Consider the following 19674-nt stretch of genomic DNA (forward strand, 5'->3'; position numbering starts at 1 on the left):
ATATTACATCATCAGTCCACCTAATGAAGATTCATGAAGACATGCCTAGAACTGTTTCCACGGAATAACGCAAACCCTTAAAATACAATTACAATGGACCTGTCCACGGAGGATTATTCTATTGTTACTGGGGGTGCCGAGCATTGTCACAGCACCCCAGTAACAATAGATTATCCTCCGTGGATAGGTCCATGACAATTACTTCGTTATTTTTTTATCCGATTTTGATCAAATTTTCAACATTTTGCTCTGTGAATTTTACTCTATTTATTGAGCTATAAATATCTTCATCCTGGACCATCCCTTTGAATTTGTAAAGATATTGTCAATTTATAGCTTAAAAAAAAACATAATAAAACTTCAAGCAAAGGTGAGCAGGGGCGGATCCAGGATTTTCCAAAGGGGGGGGCACTTTTTTTTCGAGGAAAATTTGACAAGCAAAAAAAAAAAAAAGAAATATTTCAAATCAATATTTCTTCCTCGACAAAATTTGACAAGCAACAAAAGAGAGAGAGAGGAAAAATGAAGGCGTCATGCACTTTCGAGGGGGGGGAAGCACACTTCGGTTTTAACGGCATTTTACATTACAAATTTTAATTTTGCTTCTCAAGTCTCAAGGAAGGGCGTCTCCCCCCCCCCCCCCCCCCTCCCCCCCTCGATCCGTCAGTGGAGGGGAGTGACTTTATGCCTAACCTTGAAACAGATCAAGGCCAAAACAGATTCATGAACATACCAAAGATACTATCTTTGTGTACTAGTATACGAATTACTGTGTGGACGACCTTTGACGTCATATCCTTTACTGGTCACGTGATTTCATCAGCAATATATTGCGGCCAGACGTAGACGTAAACACTGAATTCACTGTTACAAACGTCGTTCAAAATCTACTTAAATCCTTTGCGTTGTAATTTATTTTCTCAGATTTGTGTCTTAAAACAAACTTTATGTCCGTCAGTGAGAACATTTCGCTGAATATTTCAGCACCAGGATCAGGTATGTTTAGTTGTTGGTTAATTTTCGCTTAGAATCTGACGGCAATCGACTGTACTACATACCTTTTACATACATTTGCAAAGTATTGAACTCGGCCTAGCTTACTTTGTTGTAATCGTGCTCAATGATTGTGCGTGATGCGAATGGTATTTATGATTCTTTCGTGCAACCACTGCAGGCTTGCGCAACATCAAAACAAACATTTTTTAATTTTACGTTAGACTATATACGTTTTGCTTGATATAGGTTTTCCAGCTCTAAAAGCCAAATCCTCGCCCGTACAGCTACAGCTGTGCAGGACAATCCAGATTCCAGGAAATTTTTAGTAATTTACTATGATGAAGATTGGGCACTAAGACTAACGTTCAGACGTTACATGCCCTAAGGCTAAGACCTAACTCAAAACTGTTGATTTTAAAGTTCTCCTTTTTAAAAAAATCTTAATCAGCAAAGTATAAATTACAATATAAATCAAACAAATCAATAGGCTATTTGTATGAGGGGAAAAAACAGTGACTTACTTTGGCTGTCGCTCAACTTCACTTCCCTGTTTTATCCGAACTTACCGTACGGTACATAAACATGGCCATTGATTGAGTCCCTGTATGATGGATCATGGGTAGCTAGGCGGCTTCTAGAGAGTAAAAATCATTCACTGACGTATGCTTACTCTCAATGAAGCCAGGTATTCCTATCCATTCATGTGCGTGTAGGCTGCCAAAACCTGAAACTTTCGCCCCTGAGATTTCTACTTTGCTTCTAGGCCTAGTTCTAAAAGATCTAGGCCTAGGCTAAATCATGTAGTTAAATCAATAGTTAGATGGAGATAGCAACAGTGATAGACCTGGAAACACGACTGCATAATTAATTGCATTTTTCCAGTAGATCCGGTAATAAGGTAATAAGGTAATATGTAGGCAACATGGGATAGGCCCTAAAACATCTTCATTTGTGACGTTACGTGACGCACGCGGTCTGTAACGTTGGCGAAGAACATTAGGAAACATGATGGTGGCGTAAACATCGGGCAAGTCTCTTCCGTCTTGTCATGATATTTTTCTCATTTTATGATGAATTCTTGTTTAAATATAAAATTGACATCGCAGAAATGAAGTTTTATCCCATGTACTAGACCAAAAGCTTCAGTCTCTGTATTTTGGTTGTTCCGCTGAACTACGTTGGCTCCACTCACCATACAGAGACTGAAGAGCCCGTACCTACAGCCAACGTATAGTGAACTAGCATTTTATAGATCGCGATTTAAAACTGTTTTTAAGCGAAATTTACAGTTTCATGGTTTCCATTATCAGGGAAATATTAATAACTTCAGTAATTGCATACCTTGGACCGGAGTTATTGAAAAAAATCCACTGGATGATTGAGAAATCTGTCATCTAAGACATTTACACCTGACCTTACGGTTTTTGTCTCACCTGCATAGCAGAGTGAGACTTAGGCGCCGCTTTTCCAACGGCGACGGCAGCAGCGGCATCAACATCAAATCTTAACCTGAGGTTAAGTTTTTGAAATGACGTCATAACTTAGAAAGTATATGGACCTAGTTAATAAAACTTGGCCATAAGGTTAATCAAGTATTATTGAACATCCTATTAGAGTTTCATGTCACATGACCAAGGTCAAAGGTCATTTAGGGTCAATGAACTTAGACCATGTTGGAGGAATCAACATCGAAATCTTAACCTGAGGTTAAGTTTTTGAAATGTCATCATAACTTAGAAAATATATGGACCTAGTTCATTAAACTTGGACATAAGGTTGATCAAGTATCACTGAACATCCTGCATGAGTTTCACATCACATGACCAAGGTCAAAGGTCATTTAGGGTCAATGAACTTTGGCCGAATTGGGGATATCTGTTGAATTCCCATCATAACTTTGAAAGTTTATGGATCTGATTCATGAAACTTGGACATAATAGTAATCAAGCATCACTGAAAATTTTGTGCAAGTTTCAGGTCTCATGATTAAGGTCAAAGGTCATTTAGGGTCAATGAACTTTGGCCGAATCGGGGGTATCTGTTGAATTACCATCATAACTTTGAAAGTTTATTGGTCTAGTTCATTAAACTTGGACATTAGAGTAATCAAGTATCACTGAACATCCTGTGCACGTTTCAGGTCACATGACCAAGGTCAAAGGTCAAGGAACTTTGGCCGAATTGGGTGTATCTGTTGAATTACCATCATAACTTTGAAAGTTTATGGACCTGATTCATGAAACTTGTACATAAGAGTAATCAAGTATCACTGAACATCCTGTTCGAGTTTCAGGTCACATGATCAAGGTCAAAGGTCATGTAAGGTCAATTAACTTTTGCCATGTTGGGGTTTTTGTTGAATAACCATCATATCTCTGTAAGTTTATTGGTCTAGTTCATAAAAAGTGGACATATGAGTAACCATGTATCACTGAACATCTTGTGCGAGTTAGAGTAGTATTCAAAGTGAGCACTGCTGCTATATTGAACCGTGTGATGCAGGTGAGATGGCCAGAGGCATTTTACTTGTTCAAGATATTAGAAATTGAGATATTCAACCATACGCAAATTTAGGTAACGCGTTAATTAAGGTCACACCACCATACAGCTAGAACTTCGGTCTCTGTATGTGGCGAGTGGATCCAACGGAGTTCAGTGGAACAACCAACATAACAGAGACCGAAGCTTTTGGTCTAGGTCACCCATGGGTTCAAATAATCTCGGGTGCGAAAGATTCGTATGCACCTGGTACACGCAAATTTTTCATACCCTTTATGTTCAAAATAACGTATCATTATTTTTGCAGATGACGCTAAGATTCTTAGTGAGATTATTTGCGATTGTGATTCTTCTAGGTTACAAGACGATCTTCATGTATTACACTATGAAATCACATGCGTTGTGCGAAGTTAGTATAGTATAGCTATAAGCCTCGCATGCTTGTGTGAGTGGGTCTAGGTTGGAACTAGACAGCTGGCAGCCGTCTGTTTCGAGGATTTTTTAAACATTTAAAAAAAAATTCTCGTACACAAACGGCTCGCTATAGTGCAGCCACCATTAGGGGGTTAACAATGCAAAATCTCCCCGACGAGGCTCATCGATTTCTGTCTTTATTTCAATAAAAATATATAAAAAGAACTACCAAAATAAGGATTATTCCATTTTGGCCTGAAATGCACCAAAACGGGGAAAAATAAACTGAAAAAGGGAAAAACAGTGACTTCGACTTTCGCGCAACTTCACTTCCCTGTTTTATCCGAACTTAATACATTTACTGTCTTGGGCAGTATTGTCTCTGTCTAGTCTCAGTAATGTGGGGCCCGAAAGGAAAACCCGGCTTGAACCAGGACCGGAAAATTCAGCAAATTTTTTTTTCTGGGTCTTGGATTGGCCTGGAACTCGAAGCTATTGCATAACACTGCCGCTGTAGCGCCTGTAGAAGCCTCGCTAGGTGCACGCTAGGCTCTAGTGCACTTTCATACCCTGCGATGTCAGCGATTTAATTTAACCTAAATTTTAACTAAGTATTGATCTTAACAAGAGTTTCAACCTCATTGAGCATCTGGAACACCTTTATTTTGGCTTCGATCTTGATTTCACCTTTCAAATTCTCAGATTTAGGGTCTCAGTCCTCCGTATATCCTTTCGGATATGTGCTGAAATCAGTGATTACATACTGCAAACACAAAGTTAACAGTTTTGCTGCCCTCTCCATTCGTTTGGCGAAATTTCACTAAGAATTCGAACGAAGACGTTGTGATCAAAGCCAAAATAGGCGAATGCTTGATTGGGCTGAAATTCATGTTAAGAATCGATTAAGACTCCTAGAGAGTAAATATTCACAATTGGAGTTTACTGATAATTTCTACTGCATTCTAACGTTTTGACTCTGGGCCTAAAACTTTCTGCTGATCAGCTTCTGTGATCAAATTAGCAGTGAAAACATAGACCGAAGAAATATCAGCTGATACTTATGGCTGATCAATCAGCTTATGCTCTTGTGATGTCAACGTGTATAGCGCAAAACATGCAAACCAAGATGCACACAAACATATCTGGGGAACGTCATTAAATGCAGGTCTTATAATTTATTTTCACTGTATTAAAAAATTTTGAATGCCCTCCTTAAAAACTTTTTTTTCCATATTTGTGAACTGCTGCTCATACATGTATACTCTACTTTGTCAGTTGCACTTCGGAGTAATTTAATTTTCTATCATTTAATTTTCAGATATCTTTGTGAATGAGCCTTCCAATGCTGCTGATAAAAAGGTTCACATTCGGTAAGTTGAAGTCAGAGAAACACAAGGAGCCCGGTTACATCTATAATTTTTGCCCTCCCAGAGGTAGGACTGGAATCTGAAACTCAAAATTTGAAACTTACTCGGGGGCTATCCATGGAGAGAAGCAATTTATGCTTCCTTCCTTGGTTACGTGATATTCTAGATATAACAGGGGTCGAGTGAGCCTATAGCTTCAGCGAAGGTGGTCCAACAACTTCTCTGGTCAAATAGGTTTGAGTCTTGGGGTATGCAAAAATAGATGTAACATGGCTCTTAGTTCATATTGGTGTATTTTTTATGAAAATTGTCCGCAATGACTCATTTAAGCTCTGACAATGTTGGTGAAATCATTGGAAAACGTTTGACTGAAATTTGTCATCTATTGCATGCAAAAATTTTCTTGCAACATCCCCTTACTATGGTAACTGAGAAAATGACAACTTACCAGGCTTCACGAATGAATAGGGCTGAGTAATATCAAGGAGTTGGTAATATTATGGTGGGGGAGGGGGGGGGGTGGCTGGTGACTGCTGAGATTTTCCTTGCTTGAATTGATCAGCCTGTAATGCTATATTCCACTGCAGGATTGCCGCAGAGTTAGTAAAAAGCATAAATAAAACAAGTGGCTGCACCCATGCACAGGGAATGGGATTATTATGCCAATGTATTCATGCAAGATAATTGAGAAACCCTGCTTATTTTCAAAGATCTCCTTGGTTTAACTTGTAAAAGTTTATATACAGATGAGGAAATAAAGGTCTTAAAGTGATTGTTTCAGTTCTGATATGTAAGATTCTCTTGGAAATTGGCTAAGCGTAAAGCTTACAGATTTTTCATAATGGTAGGATTGTGTGGGCATGGTACGATCAGCCTAGGGGCATTGTTCATTTTACAGACATCCAACAATCGGCGCAGGGCTATCGTTTGATCAGCAAACATCTAACCATCTCTGAATGGCCTCTTTATATTGCTTTGTGTTTTAATGCTCAATGCATGAAATGGTACGATGGCCATGCAGTAAGTAATATATTTTTCCTTTTTGGTCCAGCATCCAACAGCGAAACGGCAGGAAAACTCTTACTACCATTCAAGGGATAGATGATGCTTATGATCTTAAAAGAATCTTGAAAGTATGTAAAAAGGTAAGTGAATTCGCGATCACTGACTAAGGAAATGGGGTGAGACAGAGTTGTTTTGTTAACCATGAACCTTGATTAACATTGATATCTTAACCAAGGTTAAGTTTGAGGGGAGGGGATGTAATCATAACCTAAAAAGTTTATGGGCCTAGTTCATGAGAGAGACTTGGACATAAGTGAAATGAAGTATCACTGATCATCTCACATAAGTTTCAGGTCACATGTCTAAGGTCAAAGGTTATTTAGGGTCAATGAACTTTGACCATGTTAAATGAACATGAAATCTTAACCAAGGTTAAGTATTTGAGATGTCATAATAACTTAGAAAGTATATGGACCTAGTTCATTAAACTTGGACAGGAACTTAAGCAACACCAATTATTTTTGAACCAATATCGGTGTGAGTAATCAAGCATCACTGATTGTCTTGCCTGAGTTTTAGTTCAAATGATGAAGATCAAAGGTCACTCAAGGTTAATGAACTTGACCATGTTGGGGTATTTTTGTAATGTTATCAGAATTTTAAAAGTTTATGGATCTGGTTCATGAAACTTGGGCTTACGGGTAATCAAGTATCACTTACTGTATCGTCTTGCAATAGCTTCTGGTCACATGAAGGTCATAGGTCATGTTGAGGGTAGTTTTGTAATGTCACTAATAACTGAAAGTTTATGATCTATTCAATAAAACTGACATAAGAGTAATCAGACATAACTGATCATTATGAGTTTCTGTTCACATGATCAAGGTCAAAGGTGATTTAGGGTCAATGAACTTAGTATTTTACAATCATATGAATGGTGTTTGTGAATAATTACTCATCAAAATTGTTTTCAAAGTCAGAACTGCTCCTATATTGAATTCCATGATGCAGGCGAAATTGCCAGAGGCATTCCACTTGTTAAAGATTTGATTTTATGGTATTAGACAGATTCCATTAACCCGTAAAGGACTGGGCTATTTGAGGTGTAATGAGGCAAAATTCGGCACAAACATTTTATACCACATAAACTACAAGCCAGTATTAAAAGAATTCTGAATTTTTTTTTATAGATATTATGAATTAAACATTTGCATATTTAACACCCAATTTCACTTCAAATTTTCTTCTTTTTCTTCAGATGTCATCTTAGTAGACTTGTTAAGAGGTTGAACGCTGCATTTTTTAGTACAAATGTCCCACTTGGCACAAACGTTCCTTGAGTCAAAAGAAAAAGATTCATCCAAAGAGACACGCTGTATATATGCAAATGAGCAAGTAATTTGCATAAATTTGCATATTAGGTCGATATAGTCAAAACAAGTATTTCAGAATATATATTTAACCAGAACTGCCCTAAAATTGGAAATAAAGACTTGAGGTAAAAAGGGAAGAAAATTGTCATAAAATAATTGGGATATCCTTGTTTATTATTACCTAATTTACATAAATTATGCAAATTATAATTTAAAACAGAGTATTTTTTCATGAATCCTGAACTGTTTAAAAAAACAGCAATCGATTCACAACAAACACAAAAAACAAACAAACATAGAAGGCATTGTTTTATATCTCATAAAATAAGTTCGTGTTGTGACAGTGGCCCGTCGAGGTTGCCAAAACCTTTTATTTTGTTTTGACAATATGTATTTAGAACATCGTCTAAATGAAGCCCTCATCTGGAAAAGGGCACTTATTGAAGACAGCATCTACATTATATAGAGGAGGACCTGGCACTGGGAAGAGGGGCTGAAGCTTGTTTAATTTCTTGGGACCAAAATTTTACATTGATCCTTTTTTGCTTTTCAAATTTACATCAAGAAATTTAATAAGCAAATAAACAAAAAGGATTGCACTACAAAATGATTTTTTTTTGGTACTGTTTCTTTTTTTCGTTTTGTCACATCTGCTGGAATTCCAGGGGGTGCTGTCTATCGAGAATATCACACGCAGCACACCCCCCCCCCCCTCTTTCGGAAAATCTTGCAGGTGCTTCAGCCCCCGCTTCCAAGTACCAGGGCCTCCTCTATAATGTAGATGCTGTCTTTCATAAGTGCCCTTTTCCAGATGAGGACTTCATTTAGACGATATTCTAAATATAAATATTGTCAAAACAAAATAAAGACTTGGGCAACTTCGACAGGCCACCGTCATGTACACGAACTTATTTTACGCGATATAAAACAATGCCTTCTATGTTTTTTTTCAAGAGGAGAAAGTAAAAAGGCTTTACAGTATGTAGAAGAAATGTATCTTTCTTCCGAATGGGCTCTAAAAATATTTAAATTTAACATATAGTGGAATCAAAGGGGTGAGTATTTTAGAGCTAACGTGTGGCTTTTCTTCAATGTACCACAGCTCTTCTACGTGTCAATTGTAGAGTATCTTCTCAGTCTATTCCAAGATATCAATACAAACAAAAGTAATCTTTAAGAGTTCTAAAGACTAAACTATTTTTGAATACATAAAACAAAACCAAAAGGGGAAAGGGTATCCTCGGCATGCTCCTGTTTGCTTATAGCCTTTACTATGCTAGAGCATTATTACAAACTGCAGAACAATTATAATGATAATAATATTAATAATAATATTAATATAGATAAATATGAAATATAGATATAAAAGTTGTCTTATATCAAAAATGCAATTTGCCTTGCCGGTGGCTTTAAAACATATTTTTTTATTTAGTGTCGAAATACAGAGAGGGGATAAAGTAAATTCGGAGGGCTCCCGTGGACGTAGGCTTAAATAAATAAACAAACAACTATCTTCAGGGAACATGTTAACTGATGTCTCATACATCTGTCTTTTCCAAGTCGATAATACAAGTCAAACTGTTTTTGTAAAGTAGCGGGAATGCCGCGGGGGGAATGCAGTTTTGCCACTTCGGGGTCTCCAAAAGATATATATTTTAACAAAGTTAAAATATGGATTGAGGTGGGGTACATTCATCATGATTCATGTGCCAGAGCTTCATTAAAGCAGTAACCTGCAAAGCAATGTCTCCTGTAAATTTTCCAAGAGAAACAAATTAGAAAGAAATAAAACAAAATTAATAGTGTTTTACCGATACCGAAATGCATTTTGCCCGTATATACCTTGAATGACATACCATTGATATCTTTATTGTCTGATTCTTGAGTGTGACTGTGACATAGAGGTTGTTTTTGGTCTAGTTTTAGCGCAATATCACGTCATACATTTTGACATATTTGCCCTCTTTCTAAGCAAATTAAGACACCAATACTGTCATGAAGCATATCGATGTTTTCACTAATATATTCTGTTTCATGTAGAATGTTGACATTGTGTATTGCTATTATTTATAAAACAGTTCAGGATTCATGAAAAAAATACTCTGTTTTAAATTATAATTTGCATAATTCATGTAAATTAGGTAATAATAAACAATTATATCCCAATCATTTTATGTCAATTTTCTTCCCTTTCGTACCCTAAGTCTTTATTTCCAATTTTAGGGCAGTTCTGGTTAAATATATATTCTTAAATACTTGTTTTGACTTTATCGACCTAATATGCAAATTTATGCAAATTACTTGCTTATTTGCATAGATACAGTGTGTCTCTTTGGATGAATCCTTTTCTTTTGACTCAAGGAACATTTGTGCCAAGTGGGACATTTGTACTAAAAAATGCAGCGTTCACCCCTTTTTTGCAGTTAACAAGTCTACTATCTTTGTAATCTAATTTTAAGGTTTCCATGAAGAAAAATTGCGAAAGCTAATTTTTTCCTTATGTATTTCTTTGTTTTTAGAATTTCTTGTGTATATCTTTGTTTTTTAGCTTTTTTGTGTTTTTTTTCTGGTGGAAGTTATTATAGACCATTTAACAACTATATTATAGGACAGGTCCACCCCAACAAAATGTTGATTTGAATGAGAAGAGAAAAAATCCAACAAGCACAACACTGAAAATTTCATCAAAATCGGATGTAAAATTAGAAAGTTATGACATTTTAAAATTTTGCTTAATTTCACAAAACATCCTGGTTGATATGCAAATGAGGAGACTGACATCATCCACTCACTATTTCTTTTGTATTTTATTATATGAAATAAAACATATTCTAATTTTCTCATTGTCAAGTGATACAATGATTAATTCCTCCCTGAACATGTGGATAATACTATATGGTTCAGTCAAGTAGGTCCTTATTCTCAAATCTGTAAAAAATGAAATATCAATTCAAACAATAAAAACAAAAGAAATAGTGAGTGATGGACATCATCGACTGAGTCACCATGTTGTGCATATCACCGTTTTGTGATTTTTTGATTTATTTTTTAATAATGTCATAACTTTCTTATTTTACATCCCATTTTGATGAACTTTTCAGCATGATGCTAGTTTGATTTTCCTCTATTCAAGTCGGCATTTTCCTGGGGTGGACTTGACCGTCATCTCGTTAGATTGCTTGGACCTATACAATTATTTGTCTCATGGGGGGTTGACCAATTTTCTCTCATCTATCTACAGGAATTTGCATGCAATGGTACTGTGGTGGATCATCCAGAGTACGGCCAGGTGATTCAGTTACAGGGCGACCAGCGTACCCACATAAATGATTTCTTAACAAAAGTTGGCATATGCAAGAAGACCCAAGTCCAGGTCCACGGTTTTTAAATCTCCATGCATGCACACTCTGCACACGGTCTACACGTACGTTATATATTCTAATCCGGGGAGGTGTTAACGATCTCTCTCTCATTCATGCACCAAACATGAGTTCTATTACTTCGTGAGAGGCATATTCAAACGTATATGTCATACAATGCCCTCTGATCAAATTTGCAGATTCTAACACAAATGTGATCTCCTCCTGCTCATGATTTTAGAAGCGAATCAACGGAGGCAAATGTATGTCAGAACATTGCAAAAATCTGAGACAAAATTTCGTCAGCAATGTGGTAGTATTCCTAGTCACATTGCTGCACTATATCGTATTTGATCTATGGGTCATTGTTGATACATGACTGAAGGGTCATATATCTCTATACATATATATATATACATTTATATCAGTACAAATAATTTGCAGATGGTTTTATGCACCAGAAATAAAACAAATTATGATCAAAGTCTTGCTGGTCCTGTTTTAATTGAAGTATTGCATGTACTTTACATAGCATTGTAGAAGAGCAGCAAATTGCATATATATTATATGATGAGAGGATGATACGACAGGTAACTTTACTTTTCATTGCAAGGATAAGTAATGTTCAGGTATAAATAAGTATGTGAGAAGATTTTATTAATTCACATTTGCATGCTATTTCAGAAGCTTCTTCAGAGATTAAACTCAAATTTCATCTTCCTCTTAACTGAAGTAGAATTTTAACCATATACATTTTTTTTCAACTATGATGTAACTTTCAAGATACAGGATAATTATATGATCGAATTGTCATTTAGATTTCCGTGGCATTTAAGTCGTTTATCAACTGTTCCAGTGTTATAGTTTTTTTTTACTCAGTTGTTTGACTAGCCTCAATTTAGAATGCTTTGTTGGCAGCCAGATAAAGTAGCCTTTTTCACATTCACTTCCACAGCTCAGCATAGGACATGTTACAAACTTAATTCAAAGTGTAGAAGGAAATTATTTGTTCCGAAGCCTTTCCTAATCTAACTTTTTATTTTTATTTTGTATACATATGTGTGTGTGTGTATTTCTGGCTGTTTGATTTAATGACTGCCAAAATCTTGCATATTTCATTTCACAATGCTGTGTATGTTGATCGCAAAACTTATTAGAATCAACTTATCATGAACTAACACTTTTTTATATGAAATAGGGGTTGAATTGTGGTGAGCTGATTTTCATTTATCTTGCGTTTCAATGAAGAAAATGGGAGTGGATGGTGTGACATCAAAGTTATGCTTGAGTGCCAATTAGCGAATTATTTAACACACATACTGGGGGGTGTTTCACAAAGATAATTTAAGTATGGCTTAGAGTCGCACTTAGATACCGAGTTGCTTACGCATTGGTCAGATCTTGTCATGAGGACGCGCACTACTATCTATCAATAAGATCCTGCGTTGCATATCATGTACGCGTCAGCATTTAAATGCGACTTAAGTCATACTTAACCCCCCCCCCCCCCCGGTATTCTAATTTATTTATTCAAGACCAAGTGTCCCCCAGATCGATAAATTTTTCAATCCAACTCTTGTAACAATTTACTATGTCAGAGGTCATTCACAATGCAATCGAGTTTCAGTTGGTCTACTCGCACCACAACCATGCAGGCTTTCAATGATATGCTATGATAAAACTGCAGCAACAATGGAAGGGGGCATATGGCCTTAGACATGTCCCAACAGGGGTACTTTTGTAGAAGAAAAAAATGTATGCATGCACCAAGTTCTTATAGGCTAGCATTTGTTGGTGCCATGGATGAACATGCCTTGATGATATGAGACGAGTGCACTGTGTATACTATGTTGAAATGGACATTGGGCACTGTTGCCATTAGGTATACAATTAGTAATTGAAGCTTTCGTTCGTATTTGTGTACTCCCTTTCACTCCAGCTTTACCCCCCCCCCCCCTCATCACCCCCTATTACTGAGATCAGTTTTAGGTTGAAATTTTTTGTTAAAGGTCACTGAAAATAAACAGGGTTTTCTTTGGAAGTATGTATCTTAAAGGAATGTGAATAAGACAATCTAATTGTGACTCCACATTACATGTATGTATAAGATCGTTTACAACAGTTATGCTCACTGCGTGGCCTTTTTCCGATACAGAATTTTAGTTGTTTGTGTATTTAGTCAAAATTACTTTTGTGTTATCTTTTAGGTATTGTGAGTCACTGAAATTTCTCATTGATTGTTTTGTGTTTTTCAATTTGGTAATGGTCTACATATTTCTTATTTAAAGCTTCCATTTTGGATTACCTTTCTGTTGTAATTTTACCCAACCTCAGCCCATGAAATGGTCCCAGTTGACTTAAACATTAATTTCAAGAAACAGATTAAATATTTTTTAACATTCCTCCCAAGTAATTTGAAGATACCAGTTTCACCGGTCTTCATTAATGGTTTTGTTTTTGTTTGTAAAATCATGCATGTTACAATGAAAGTAGAAATAAATATTGTTATGACTTGTATAACCATTGTCTTATAACCTTGTGTGTTTTTATGAAATATGTTATGTAGCTGCAGTAACATGAATGTCGTAGCTCTGACTACTCGTCTCAAAACCCACAATTGGTCATCCAAAATGAAATTTAGTTTTCCATTTGGTTTGAAATTGTCAATGATTCATTACAGAATTCTGATCCTTTTCTTTTCTGTACAGGTAAAAGCATAGATATTCTGAGAGTATTATACAATTGCATTGCATTCTATTATCCAATTTTAAAGATGCACATACACTGTAACTAACATTTTCAGTATTCTGTTATACAAGAAGCAAGCAAGTATATTGAAGGCATATAATGCTTACATTATAGAGGTATTATTTAAAGGACAGGTCCACCCCAACAAAAAGTTGATTTGAATAAAAAAAGAAAAATCCAACAAGAATAACACTGAAAACTTCATCTGAATCGGATGTAAAGAAGAAAGTTATGACATTTTAAAGTTTCGCTTAATTTTACAAAGCAGTTATATGCACATCCTGCTCGGTATGCAAATGAGAAGACTGATGACATCATCTACTTACAATACCTTATGTATTTTATTATATGAAATATTCTAATTTTCTCATTGTCAAGTGATACGATTAATTCCTCCCTGAACATGTGGAATTAGCAGTGTTGAATACTATATGGTTCAGTCATATTGGTCCTTTTTGTCAAATCAATAAAAAATGAAATATTGTATAATTTAAACAAAAAACCAAAGAAATAGTGAGTGATGGACATATCGACTGAGTCACCATGTTGTGCATATCGCCGTTTTGTGATTTTTTTTAAATTTATTTTTTAATGTCAACTTATTTTACATCTCATTTTGATTAACTTTTCAGCACGATGCTAGTTTGATTTTCCTCTATTCAAGTCGGCATTTTCCTGGGGTGGACTTGACCTTTAATGCCTAATTTCCACTGACACTATTCGCGCCATGATTAAACGGTGGTTTTAATTGAGGAGTAATCGTATAGTGAGATTGATATCACAAATTTTCACAAAATAAAAATCTTAAGCGTTCGCAACTGTTAATCTTAGGTGGATTTTCATCAACCTTTTTCCAATATATTTCTCTATGTTTCTGCTATGGGTATTATTTCAAGCAACTTTTCATTGCGGTGAATATACAGTAAAAAGTAAAGACTGAAAGTGGGTAAATGATATGAGTAGAAGGACGATAAATTTGAACGGTGAGGGAGGGGGCAAGAGAGCTGTTGGAGGAAGAGAGAGATAAGGGGGGTTATCTTCTGTTACATGAAAATCGTTTCATTTTCAATTGGTCTTCTGCCAATCCGTCCAATTACCAAATCGTCTACTGTCATTTGGTCTACATTCAGTTCGTCCACTTTCAATAGCCCTGGTTTATTTGTCACTTCGTCCACTCACCATTTTTGTCTAATAACCAGTTGGTCTTATAGCCATTTCGTCCATGCATACACCATTTGGTCTAATTGGAGTATTAATTGGGCGAATGAATGAAAATAAAATGGATATTAGTCCAACTGGTCATGAAATGACGTGGTCATAGACAGCGATGACTGGACGGAATGGCAGTAGACCATGTGATGAGTGGACGGGTTAGCAAGAGACGAATCACTGGTGAATAAGATATCTGCTTTACATATACATGTACAATAAATTGCAGATCCACAGTACATGTATATTGCTTCCTAGCGCTTCCTATTTTGTATAGCGCCATCTCCCGGCCTTTTGCGAGAATTTGGTTACTCGTCCTTTATGTGGCCGACAGCCAGACGGAGCCTCGACAACGAAACATTTTGAATATTAGAAGTCCAACATGAATTCAAGTCATTATCAATGAATAAAGTATATAAGAGATCAAGAAGTAAAACAATCATATCAAATTTAGAAGAAAACATAAAGTTTAACTTGTGAAGAGAGAAAGACCTGGAGCTCATTAATAATTAACTGCCTATTTCCATGGAAACCTTGGTTGTAACTGGATGTTGAGCCCTGTTACCATGGTAGTTGTTATAATGACAAAGTTACAATAGTTGTATCTCTTTTTTAAACGGACCCCTATAATGGCACTATAAGACCATGGCAAAATGTGCTATATACAATTTATACTGCAAAAACTCCGGTGTTGATCCCGGGGGCCACTTTCATTCACGAGTGGATACAATGCGCGACCATGGGGTCTCGAAAAGCACCCTAAACACGTAATTTCCATATTCTGAAAATGCACCCCTTAACAAGTATTGGCGTGTGAAACCCTACCCTTAACACGTATTGGAAACAAAACGATACTCTTGGCGAATATTCCCTGAAATGAACCCCTAAACAAGTACAGGAATGTTTTAATGTTACGGGTCCTTCGGTCGTCGGCTTTACCTTATTTGGTTTAGTACGACCCCACCTTCTACACCTCGCGCAAATCGGACTCTAAACACGTAGTGTTGGGGCAAAAATGACATCCTTTATAAAACATTTAATTTTGTTTTATCATCCCCGCAAATTCGACCCTAAACACGTAATTTTTCTAGCGAAATAGATATCCTTTTTTCATTATTTTTGTGTTTTTGACACCCTTATCACGTTACGTACGTAACGTGCCCTATCGTGAAAAAGACATCCTTTTTACGTGTTTTTGGGGTCGCGCATGGTATCCACTCGTCAATGTAAGTGCCCCCCCCGGGGTGTTGATTTACCACCATCCCGAAATCGATATACATGTCCACACCAGAGAAGTATTGAACCAACACCAGTTTTGGAATCAAACCAATGCCTTTTTAATACTAATTAGTGTTGTATAAACACATCTGGTGTTGGACCAAAACCAAACTGGTGTTGTTTAACACTTCTATGGTGTGAACATACATAGATTCGTGTCTGGTGTTAAATCAGCACCGGTGTTCTACAGTGAATGTTTTTTTTTTGGGGGGGGGGCTCTTTTTTCAGATGCAAATTAAAGAAAAGAAAAATTTAAGAGAAGCTTTAGAACAAAGAAAATGAAGTTTTATTCATTCATATAAATTTACGGTATATGAATTAGAGGCATTGAATTATTGGAGAGATGCCATACTTTGTTGCAAATTCCCCGAAATTTGTCCTTGCAAAAAAAGTTGCTCATTCAACATTTTGCAGAGACCGCGGAAAGATGTAGAAAGTGGCGCTAAGTTGGGGGGGGGGGGCATAATACATAGGATTACAGTTTGATGATTATTTGCACATAATTACTGAAAGGGGAACGGAGGGGTGGGGAAGGGACTAAGCCCCCGGGGTCCTGTTTTGTTCAGCTTATCCGTTTCCCTTTTAATTTCTTTTCAATGATGAGCCTACCTACAAAGGGGAAGTTCGTTGACGATTAATAGTGACCGAATTCTAATTAATGCGCAATAATTTACATCGATTTTGATAGAATCTAAAACGCATCGTAACCATTATTAGTGCATGAGTCGGCCTACTCCCCTTTCTGCGAACCTTATTTGTTTCCCTTCTCAATGTTAATGATTTGCCTACCGACAATGGGGGAGTTCAGTTAACGATTAATAGTGACCGAATTTTAATCAATGCACAAGAATTTACATCGCTTTTGATAGAAGCCATCTCTCTTTCTGCGAACCTTTTGTTTGTTTGTTTGGGATTACGCCCAAGAAATCATGTTCGCGAATTCAATCCATTTACCCAAGCTTGTGACTATAAAGTGATAGAAACTTCGAAGTAAAATCTAACCTGAAATCTGCGCCGACGTATTGTTATATTTCGTTGGAAATGCTCCCCCGGACACCTACCCACACCCACACTAGAGAACACCTTAAAAAGCAGGGGAAATTAATCCACCAGATGTAAACCGAATTAATCAGGATTTTTGTGACGTCACTAGCGAGCAGCTCTTTTGTTTAAATTCTAAAAACAAAGAAAAGAAAAATAAATATGAATAAATAAAATATCTTCTCAAATAAGTATAAAAAACATTTTACCTCTGCATTTGATACATCATTATACACGCCATTTCAAGCCAGCTCCCATGAAAAAAAAATATTGTAATTTGCAATATCACATGCCATATGAGGCAGCTGCTTGCATATGACGTCGCAATTCAAAGTCAATTTACAAAAAAAAACTTTCTTATTCTTTAATGAATTCCCGTTAATCCTTCAATGTATTTTGTTTCTAATTTCACTCCTATTATGAAAATATTTTTATCGTCAAGGTGAAATTCTCCAGATGAGTCATTGCCTTACTATATATTCTCGTACGTTTCTCTTTTATTCCCTTTATTAAATCCTGGTTTACCCGCCTCTCGCTTTCTCATCTCTCTCTCCCTCTTTCATCCCCTCTCTCCCCTTCTCTCCCCATCACTCCCTCTCCATCCCATCTTATCTCATTCTCCATTCATTTCTAAATGACCACAGTTATTTATTTATTTATTCACTTATTTATTTATTCATTCATTTATTTAATTTATTCATTTATTTATTTATTTATTTATGTATGTATTTATTGATTAATTAATTTATTTATTCATTCATTCATTCAATCATAATTTATTTATTAATTAATTTGTTTATTTATTTATTATTCCCTCTTTTATTTCGTAGCACATTCTTTTCTTAGACTTGACCTTCTTGTGTTTTTCAGTGTGTGCTCTTCCTTTCTCTGATATAAATACATCGATAGAGAATACAAGAATCACGATTGATAGTATAATTATAATAAGTATTTTTGCAGGAATATCATAAGAATCACCATCATCATGGACCGGGCATAGTGGCTAAGTGGTAGAACGCTCCGCCTCATGAACGGGAGGTCGTGGGTCCGATCACATCAAATACTTCTTTATAAGATTGGGACCTTCAGTCTGTTTCTAACATTGTTATGTAGGGACAGCTGCATATTCCTTTCCCGAGTAAATGAAACGTTTTCACTTTTATTATCAATTTATTATCAAAATCATCTTCATCATCACCACCACCATCATCAGCATCATCATCAACACCATCATCATCAGCAGCAGCAGTAGCAGTAGCATCAGCAACATCATTATCGTCATCATCATTACCATCATCATCACTATCATCATTATCACCATCATCATCATCACCATCATCATCGTCATTATCATCATCACCATCATCATCACCACCACCACCACCACCATCATCATCATCATCATCACTATCATCATCAACACCATCATCATCAGCAGCAGCAGTAGCAGTAGCATCAGCAACATCATTATCGTCATCATCATTACCATCATCACTATCATCATTATCACCATCATCATCATCACCATCATCATCGTCATTATCATCATCACCATCATCATCATCACCACCACCACCATCATCATCATCATCATCACTATCATCATCACTATCATCATCATCACCATCATCATCATCATTACCATCATCATTACCATCATCATCATCATCACCGTCATCATCACCATCGTCATCATCACCATCATCATCATCATCATCATCATCATCATCATCACCATCATCACCATCATCATCACCATCATCATCATCACCATCATCATCCTCTCCACCAGCATCACAATCAATATTCCCACCATTCATTATTCTCTTTTGAGCTCTTCATCTTCCTGATTTCTATCATCTTCATCAGCATTTTCCTTTGTCAATAGATATATACCACCACCCCTCTTTTCCCGCCTCCCATCATCATTTCCATCTCTACCTAACGGCCCCTACCGTCTTCTCAAAGTCATTCTACTCCCTCTCCTCTCATCTTATATCCCCATCCAAGATGCGAGTTCATGCGATTCTTATTGCGCCGCAGCGGAGTACAAGAGGGATGGACGACAAGGAGGTGCTCTGGATAAAATGATGATGAGGCAGGGAAAGAAGACGTTTCCATGGCAACTAAGAACGGCACGAGATGGCGTTGCCTGGCAACAGAAGTCCCGAAAGTGGGGCTTCGCATAATACAGTCTGTTCAGAGGATACTGTACGACGTCTGGGTGATTTTATTCCCTGTTATTTGATTTGAATAATATTGGAGACTTTGTAAATCACGATTCAGTCTTTGTTTCTGGGGTAAACTGAAATTCTATGGGTTGAGAATAATTGGTACTCAAATCATTGTTTAACTTAATTGTATCTCAAAATTCTTTATTTGCCA

The 19674-nt window shown here is 36.5% G+C and overlaps 1 protein-coding gene across 1 annotated transcript; it reads left to right on the forward strand.

Moving 5' to 3' along the window:
* Window positions 1-800: 800 nt before the first annotated feature.
* On the forward strand, window positions 801-13525 carry LOC121417735 (eukaryotic translation initiation factor 1-like). The gene is made up of 4 exons (XM_041611471.1): window positions 801-996; window positions 5228-5279; window positions 6328-6421; window positions 10896-13525. The coding sequence occupies exons 1-4, from the start codon at window positions 948-950 to the stop codon at window positions 11040-11042; spliced, it is 342 nt and encodes a 113-aa protein (XP_041467405.1). The 5' UTR covers window positions 801-947; the 3' UTR covers window positions 11043-13525.
* Window positions 13526-19674: the final 6149 nt, after the last annotated feature.

This window comes from Lytechinus variegatus, chromosome 1 (genome assembly GCF_018143015.1).
Source record: "Lytechinus variegatus isolate NC3 chromosome 1, Lvar_3.0, whole genome shotgun sequence".
Lineage (NCBI taxonomy): Eukaryota > Metazoa > Echinodermata > Echinoidea > Temnopleuroida > Toxopneustidae > Lytechinus > Lytechinus variegatus.